At 36.6% G+C, this 9,256-nt stretch overlaps 3 protein-coding genes across 3 annotated transcripts; 2 read left to right on the top strand and 1 right to left on the bottom strand.

The window, feature by feature from the left end:
* Positions 1 to 397: 397 nt before the first annotated feature.
* On the top strand, positions 398 to 1,024 carry LOC143587780 (transcription factor bHLH144-like). Its single transcript, XM_077068965.1, has one exon. The coding sequence runs from the start codon at positions 415 to 417 to the stop codon at positions 973 to 975; it is 561 nt and encodes a 186-aa protein (XP_076925080.1). The 5' UTR covers positions 398 to 414; the 3' UTR covers positions 976 to 1,024.
* A 1,448-nt stretch (positions 1,025 to 2,472) lies between these two features.
* LOC143587788 (B3 domain-containing protein Os04g0386900-like) lies at positions 2,473 to 4,007 on the top strand. The gene is made up of 2 exons (XM_077068975.1): positions 2,473 to 2,595; positions 3,693 to 4,007. Exons 1-2 carry the CDS (start codon positions 2,473 to 2,475, stop codon positions 4,005 to 4,007), a joined length of 438 nt encoding a protein of 145 aa, XP_076925090.1.
* An 864-nt stretch (positions 4,008 to 4,871) lies between these two features.
* On the bottom strand, positions 4,872 to 8,570 carry LOC143587789 (RNA polymerase sigma factor sigB-like). Its single transcript, XM_077068976.1, has 7 exons — positions 8,447 to 8,570; positions 7,970 to 8,250; positions 7,419 to 7,895; positions 6,998 to 7,228; positions 6,220 to 6,360; positions 5,936 to 6,136; positions 4,872 to 5,375 (listed from the first exon to the last, which is right to left on the bottom strand). The coding sequence occupies exons 1-7, from the start codon at positions 8,568 to 8,570 to the stop codon at positions 5,094 to 5,096; spliced, it is 1,737 nt and encodes a 578-aa protein (XP_076925091.1). The 3' UTR covers positions 4,872 to 5,093.
* Between the last annotated feature and the right edge of the window lie 686 nt (positions 8,571 to 9,256).

Here is a 9,256-nt window from a genome sequence, read left to right on the forward strand (position 1 = left end):
TTGACTTTCATGGTCAACCAGGCTATTTTTACACTACAAAATGCTAAACATATAGTTATCATCAAGAGTAGAACATCAACTCATTTCACATCACATAAATCTACCAAGAAAGAAATATTCTTTAATTATAAAATAGTGGCACATATCATGTCAAGTTTGCATCAAAGCCCATGTCTTGTTTGACCTCATAAGTCAACATTCGTCTTCATTTGGTACCGAATAAGTTGATGGATTAATAACGGTTGACTTGTGTTTTGTTGCAGGCTGAATACTTCCGTCAGTTGCTTAAGCCCGTTACGTAGTGTTTTCAAAATCAAAGCTTGTAGATATTGACTGTTTTGTCCTTTTGATTATTTGCATTAGAAGACATAAAGATATTATAAAGTTGGAAGTAACATTTAGTGAAAAGAAGTAATGGAGGGTGACCAACATAATTTCCCCCAAGATCAAGGTCAAACGGGCTCGTTTTTTGGTCAAAATGTTGACTTTCATCCGTCATGGGATTGCCCGAGAAATTTCATAATTTTTGACCAAACGGATAATTGTAGCCAGGTCATGTACAACCCTGGTTTAAACACGGATGCATCTTACTTCCCTGATAATAATTCTGCATGGATGCAAAAAGACGAAAATACCCCTAGCGTTATAGAAGAGGATCCGGCGGATATTGATGCGTTGTTGAGCTTTGATGACGAGGATGAAGATGAAGAACATGAAGAGGCTAGCACAGCTGATTCCAGCTCTTTGAGACGAAGAAACAAGTGCGTCGGATCAACATCGTCTCACGGGTCAAAGGGTAGTTTTGGAAAACGTGAAAAGATGAAAAAGATGGTGAAGTCACTTAAAACAATTGTGCCTGGTGGTAACCCACAAATGAATACCGCTGATGTTCTTGATGAAACCGTTAAATACCTCAAGGCACTTAAAGTTGAAGCACGAAAAAAGGAGTTTGGAAATTTGTCGGGTCGAAAATGACCGTTCTGCCCTTGTGGAAGGAAGTTGGTGGTTTTGTTTAGCCAGGTAGAAGGGTAATTTTACTTGCTTTCATATGTTAGAATGATGAACATATGGCTTTTAATGTGGTTTGGTGTATGACACTTTGTTTAATGTTATTTTACTGTATCATTTTGTTATGTTTATGCTTTTCTTTTATGTTGGTTCCATTCAATTCGTACAATTCACATGGAAAATCAACTTTGTCTTAGATCCAACCCCATAATTTATAAATATATAAAGATAACTAGGGGAGACATATTTTGAGAACCATGTTGAGTTTTAAGAACTTAAGAACTCAGTTCTTGACCACACATTTGATTAAATGGATTTGAATATGTGGTTGAGATTAAATCTGACCAAAAAGTCAAAGTATGAGAGAGAATAAAGATGTAAGTGGTTACACTAACTTTTACGTCCGTTACACATGTGTAAAAAGTCGACTCGGTGCGTAAAAAATTCTGTAATTTTTTTACGTATATGTAACCTACATATATTACGCATATGTAAAAAAAATTCGGAAAAAAAAATCGTTACATTGAGTTATTTCGAGTTCTTAAAACTCAAATGGGTTCTCATTTGAAATCTCCCCAAGCTAACTATATTATAAATTTTGGTTACAAAAAATAACCGCTTGCTTAATTATCTTGGTTCAAAAATTAACAATTATTTAACTATCTAAGCCTAACAAACCCATAAACACCATCAAAAAAGAAAACTTACTACTATGAAAAAACCTTATTGAGTCAGGTTTCGATCCTAAGACCGCCTTAATCATTTACTAATAATACATGTTTTAGTTTTTTTTATAAAGCTCTATTAAAAAACTAAAACATGTATTATTAGTTTTAGAAGTGTTTATTACATAAACAACGTAAAAAAAGTAAAGAGTCTTACCATACATTTTTTACCTTACCTAGGTGCTTGATGGATATTGGATATAACGTGACTTTTGGAGCCGTGGTATGCGAGAGCAACCTCTCCGTCAACTAGCTAGGATTAAAGATAAGGTTTGCCCTTATCACAATTTTCTCTTACTTTAAAAGTAAAGTGCGATTTATGGGGTAAGATTAAAAATAAAAAAAAAGGGTAAAATAAGTGAGAGATGCGATTATTTATGTATATTTAAAGTAAGGAATAAAGACAAGATTGTGTCCGATTATGCTAGCTATATATCACCTTCTTCAATAAATACTAACGTATCTTAGGGTTTATCTATCTCACGTAAGGCCACAAGTACGTTCACGTTCTTCAATTTCACCCACCTCGTTTAGGGTTTATCTATCTCACGTAACCAACCTTTAGTGTTTATTTTTGTATGTCCATATAGCTAGGTTAAAATATTGAATTCAGTGTTAATTTGGTGCGATAACAGATAAATTAATAGCAGCTAGGGGATTACCATGATTCCAGTATTATTATTATTATTATTATTCTATCACAAGTTATTATTAAAATGATTAATTTTTCTAGAACAGAATGCAGCAGAAACAATCAAGTAAAAGTGGTGACGGAGTGATTCATGAATTTTGGGCGTTATCATCAGGGAAGCCGTATTTTTATGTTGTTATTGCCAAATCTAAGACTAAGAGGTTTCAACTGGTATGTAATTTTCACTTAATATTAGGGGTGTAAACAAGTCGACCCCAAGTTTGTCTTGTTTAACTTACTCGGGCTCACCTCATTTCGACCGTTGTTTATGAAGCTCGTTCGTTGTTTTCAAGATCGAGCTTGGCTTGGGCTTAGACTCATTTATCAGTTATTAATTTTAATTATTGGGTTAGGTTATAATACGAAGTATTGTTTTTTCGGATGTTGAGATTAGTTTAGTTTAGGGGTGAAATCAAGAATGAAATAAGTAAAAGAGCATAAAAGAATAACCTTTTAATACAAGATTTTTTTAAAACATAAATAACCATAATAACAAGATGTTTTTTTTATCTTTAATAAGAGTAGCATATTGCTATATAAAATTAAAAACAAAATTAGTGAGTTTTTTACAAATTGTGTTTTATCAAATTGGATTATACAACTGTGTTTTTTTCATGGTGTTTTCAATGTTGAAAAACTCAATTGATGGAGATGGTGATTGTTTCCGTCGACCTACTTTTCAACGAATTTCTGACCAATTTTTCCGGTGAAAATTTTCCAGCGAGGTAGTGGCGGTGGACGGCGGAGTGGTGGTGGTGGTTGTAGGTGTGAAGATATAAGTGGGTTTTGGAGATGAAAATGATGGACCAAAATGCCCTCCTTAACTTTACAGTAAAATCAAACTTTTTATTTGAACTCAAGCTCTAATTATGAATTAATTTAAATACATATATACTTATCTTTTATATATATTTTAATTATAATTTTTGTCTGTAACCTAATATATATTATTTTGTTTTTCTTTTTTCATGAATTTGTACGTAAGAATAATTATCATAAAAAATATCTATTTGATATATTATATAAAACTTATAAAAGTAATAGGTTTACAAGCCCCCTCAAGCTCGATAAATGAAGTTCGGCCCTTGCTCGTTTATTAAACAAACTTATTTCAGGCTCGGGCTCGTTTAGGCCTGGCTCAATTCGGGCTTTTAACGAGCTGATGTCAAGTAGGCGGCTTGACTCGTTTACATCCATAGGTCAAAGTAGTGATAACAATTCTTCATAATAGACAAAAGGTTTTATCTACTAATCTGTTATAATTATAGAATTTTCCACCGGAACTGTCTGATAAGCTTCCAAATGCCACAGTCCCTGCTCAAATCTTTTGCCGCGACAAGGTGTGGGACCTTGTTTACATTGGAGATCAGGTGACAAAAAAGTTTGGACTTGAATCATGGGGGAAGTTCATGTCGGAAAACAATGTTACTGCTGGAGATGCATGTGTGTTCGAATTGATAGAAGGCGACACCAAGAGCAGTGTTGTTAAATTCAAAGTTCAGATCCTTAAAGACATGTTCCCGGATGAATTGAAGAAAAAAGCAGTCGGGTCTTCCTTGGATAAACCCATTAATGTGGATTAGGATTTGCACGTGTTCATGTTCGTGTTTGTTGATATGTTTTTATGGTTTTGTAGTCATGATACTTGTTTTGAAGATCAGTTTGGTGAAATATGACTTCTGGTCTATGCATCACCAGTTCTCTTGGCAAATTTTGAAGTCAGTATTTTATTAATGTTTCTATTAGGATTTTAACGGTCCAGATCGCCCAGTTTTGATGAAAATGAAAATATGGCCAGAACCATAAACTACGGTTTCGAGAAAAGAGAACCGAACCGACTAGTTTTCATGGTTTAATGGTTCGTTTTAGCGGTTCTTGAAAAAAAAATCATTTTCAAAAGCAAAATCTTGTGTTGATTTTTTAGAAGTGACAAGGATCGTTCATGATATTTCTATAATAAAAAAATATAAATAAATGCTAAATGGCCGATTTGGTTAACACTACCGTTTCCAAGTTCTAAACCGTCAAAACTGCACCGTGAAAGTAACAGTTTGACAGTTCAGTCAACTTTGACTTTCTTCAGTTTGCACGTCAAGAATCAGACCCAGTCAGACTGGAACCATAAAGTGCAAATATGAGAAGCGAAAACCAAACCGAACAAACTATATCCAGGTTTTTATGGATTGGGTTTCACAGGTTCGGGTTTGATTTAGACTTCTATTTCAACTTTGAAACCAATGACAAACAAGTAAAAGGACTAGGAATATTAATCGAAATTGGCCTGGAAACAAATAATCTAGTTTATTAGAACCAAGAACCTGACGGGTCGGGTTTTCATGAGTTTACACCTTATATTGCTCAAAATTGTAAACATTAAGCTTTAAAAGTAATCCTAAATGTTATGACCGAAATTTTCAACCAAAAAAATGTTCCATTATACGTCGCTTTAGTCTAAAATAACACATTTGCAATGGCCAAAAAGAGGATCAAGAATAACAAAAATCAAGAAAAGGTGCAAAAAGGACCCGGGTCTAGCAATACCCTGTGATGTTAATCGTCTCATAACAAGGTCATGGTTTGGGTCAAGTAAAAACAGTCACTTGAGGTCTTGACCCAACCCGAACACCTTCGGGCCCAGAAGATTTCCCTATACACATTTGCACATATAGTTATTGGGGCAAGTATTGGCGTAGGGTTTCAGCTCTATCTGTGTTTCTTAACTTGCGAAAGGCGTTAAGTTCAATCTGTCTGACCCGTTCACGGCTCACACCCATTACATCCCCAATCTCTTGCAATGTCCTTGTTTTACCATCTTCTAGCCCGAACCTCCACCTAATCACCTTTTGCTCCTTTTCGCTTAATGTACTCAACACCTTCCCTAAGTCCTCGGACATTGTCTGCTTAATTAATACCTCCTCAGGTGTCTCTTGGTCAGGGTCATCAATTAGATCCTAAACAAGCCAACAAGTCAGTTTATTGTTGCAGCACGCTGGCCCGTACCAAAATAACTTGTATTGGTGCTACCCAACACGTACCAAAATAACCCGTATTAGCCCATTACCTAACCCACTCGACTGTTATGTAAACGAGCTGAGCCAAGCCCGGACTCATCTAGGCTCGAGCTTGGCTCGTTTAACTTAAGACAACTCGAACTCGAGCTTCAGTCGTGAGCCAGTTCGAGCTCGATAAGTGAAGGTCGGGCTCGGCTTTGCTCATTTACTATTTATTAATATACATTTATAATTATTTTAATATTTTTTTACATTATAATTTCTATATATAAAATGTTTATAATGAGTTTATAATTTTATATATTATAAATTGGATATATTAAACAAAAATATATAAATAATAGACTCATTTAGGCTCACGAGCCAGCTCAGGCTCGGGGTCATTTATTAAACAAGCTTATTTATATGCTCGAACTCGTTTAAGCACGGCTCGACTCAAGTAAGCGGCTTTGCTCATTTACACCCCTAGTTACAGCAGAAAGTAAGAAATGAAGACAAACCGTGAGCTTGGTATTGTTATCAAACCCGACAGGGATATCAATAGATCGGGCCGGCTTCGGGGCCTGTTCTGCAGATTGAATCTTCTTAACAGAAAGGCCCGTTTCAACTGCGATTTCTGCACGAGTCGGCTGTCTTCCAAGCTGCTTATCCAATCGATGTCTGGCTTCGTTCACCCTAGATTGCACTTCCACCATATAATACTGTATCAAAAAAAAAAGGAAAAAGATTTCGGGTTAGTCAAAGCATTGAAATGACACATATAGCCCTCACATGTTATTCTTACCGGAACATGAATTATCCGGCTTTGCTCAGCACGTGACCTTTGGACCGCTTGCCTTATCCACCAATGCGCATATGTTGAAAATTTAAAACCCTTTGAAGCATCAAATTTTTCGGCACTTTTCACGAGGCCTCGAATTCCTTCCTGAGAATAATATCCACGTCATCAAATGTCGAAAATATAGGGCTGTGAATTTCTGACATGACACTCTTAACACTAAATTTGTGGGTTGGGGTTTAGTATAAATGGGTTCGGGTCGAACCACTTGTCTAAGTGGGTCATGTTCGTGTCAACCAGACGAGTTTGTGGGTTGATCTGTTTTAACACATTTACTTATCTTATTTTTTTAAATGTGTTTTATGCCATAAATTAAATTGGTTGGGTAATTTATGCCAAATTTTAACTTAAAAGAGAAATTGAGGTAAGATTTGTATATTTTTTTGTAAAATTAAAGCAGTAATATGTGGAAAAAAATTTGGTTAAACGAATCTTGTTCGTGTTATCCCGGGCTAAGTGGATTTCGGTTATCAATTAGTCAATTACTCCAAACGGAGCATATCAAAATATTCATCTAGAAATGAAAAGGGCCAAGTGGGCTTACAAGTCTCCTAGTACTGTTTATTCAACCATTTAGATTATTATTGTGATAATACTGTTTCCTTTACCAATTATCATGATTAAGTTATGATAACAAAATTGGACAAAAAAGCGGTTGTGGGTCAACCCTCCTTGTTTCAAACTATGACCAAACAGGCCTAGCCCATACAAAACGAATGCATACCTGAACAATATCCTGAAGATGGACCTTTGTTCCATAATAACTTCTTGCTACAGAAATAACGAGTCGAATATTGCTTCTGACCATTTTGTCCCTGCATTCTTCACCATAATGTAAACGTCTACCTAACTGTATCTGATCAATGCCTAACGCAGCAGCCCATTCTGCAAAAGTGGGTGCGACCCCAAAACGGGCGGACAGCTCTTTATGGACCTCTTGCAATTTCAATAGGTCCTGTGCATTGATAATCCATAAAAATTATAATCCATAAATTCAAAACCAAAACCGAACCAAAAGTTTGGGTTTTCGGTACATTCAAAACCAAAACCGAACCTTAAAATTCAGTTTTTGAAAAACACATAAAATCAAACCGTTGGTTTTGAACTGGGTTCTGTTATTTGGTTATGAATCGGCTATTTCGTACCTGTATTCCTTTAGAAAGTTCTACTTCCTCAGCAGCAGTTAACAGCTTTGCATTAGTCATCCCTCCCAAAAAAGCAAAAACATCCTTTTTATCACCACCGCGCCTTCGACTTACTCCCGGTTTCATGGCCACCGTACTTGCGGCACCCCGCCCTCGACCGCCCCGAGCCTCAGCCCGTTCAGCTGCCCGAATCCTCCGTTCTTTCCGTTCCACTTGACGGCTTGACCTCACAGCTATACCAGCCGATAACTGTTCTTCTATAAGCTTCAGTTCTTCAACTGTTGGTTCCGTTTCCTCTATCTGTAACCCAGGCCCGTTTATGGAGTTACCGGGCTCGGGTTGTTTAGGTTTTTGTTTAATATTCATCATCATTTCGGCTGCACTTTTGGCAACTTTAACTGCAGCCTTTGCTAATGCAATTGCTTCCGCAGCAGCTGCAAATTCACTCTCTGGAGGCAAAATTGTTCCTTTATTTACCTATACCAAAGATTCAAAGGTAACTAATATAATGAACTCATTAAAAATTAAAAGAGACACAAAATGATTCTAACCTGACCTACTGCATCATCAAAGGTCCATGATCTACTCCCATTTATCGAACTTGCACGCGACTCTAACACCGACAGCTTGAAATTTTCAACATCAAGTACTCCAGTTGCTGATGACGACGTTGATGACCATTGTCTGTCAGCAGCATCTGAATTGGAATGAACTTCTAAAGATGATAACTGCAGCTTCTCTAAATTAATAACCGTAGATTCCGTTGTTACAGGCGGTGCTGTAGTCGATAATACGCACCGGGTCAGTAAAAAAACAGGCCCTCTGCATTTTGCTGCATTTTAAATTATCAAAGTTTAAAACTTTAAATTAAACAGATTATTTATAATAAACATGACATTGACAATGATAAAAAACTACAAATTGGGGAAAAATTAAAATTGATAAACAATTGCAAGCCCTAATGAGTAATGAAGTATAATTGGTTGCCATAAATAGCTAAAACATTAAAGTAAAGATGCAAGCTTTACGTTGAATTGGAGAATGATGATTGTGGGATTTGAATAAGGAATCGGGTAGGCACTTGAATTGGGGGAGTAAGCAGGACATGGTGTGTGTTACAGGCGGTATAGATGCTGCTGCTGCTGCATACATGTAATGATGACGATGGTGGTGGTGCACATGAAAACTGGCTTCTAATTGTACATTTTGGTGATGGGTTTGTGGGTTTGCAGGTGGTGAAGATGAAGGTGAGATGATAGTGTTGAAGAATGAGGATAAGGAAGTAGAAACTGAGGATGACAGACTAAAGGATTTATTTAAATGAATGGGCTAAATGTTAAAAAAAAAATATGTTCTTGGGCTTTTGGGTGCTGTTCATGAGCCCAGTTTAGAAGTTATTATAATGCACATAACTGGATTTTGGGCCAAACTGGGTTGGTGTTAAGACGGGTTCGGATCAAGTTAAGGAAGTTAGAACTGGATCGGGTTTGAAACCGGGCTATAAGAAAAAAACAGAGTTGGTGTGGCTTTAACGGGTTTCAACTTATATATTCTCAAACCACTCTTTTACCTTGGTGGAGTTGTTTTCTTTAGTTAAATTAAATTAAAGAAAAAAATAAAAATATGCGATTGGTTGATTGGGGATGAGCCGATCGCTCACACTCCTCCGACGGTCATCCCCTCTTTCCACTTCGTTAAACCTTTGGCAAAGGTGAATTTGGAGCCCACGTTTGATGAGACGCCGTGGTGTTAGCGCTCATCAAAACAGAGGTGGCAGGCCGATTGCACCCTCTTTCTCTTTCTATTTCACACAACCTAAAATCCATAATGCATTTATA

Source organism: Bidens hawaiensis, unplaced genomic scaffold, assembly GCF_021521415.1.
Source record: "Bidens hawaiensis isolate Kalapana, Puna unplaced genomic scaffold, B.hawaiensis_p1.1 tig00035875_1, whole genome shotgun sequence".
In the NCBI taxonomy this organism is placed as follows: domain Eukaryota; kingdom Viridiplantae; phylum Streptophyta; class Magnoliopsida; order Asterales; family Asteraceae; genus Bidens; species Bidens hawaiensis.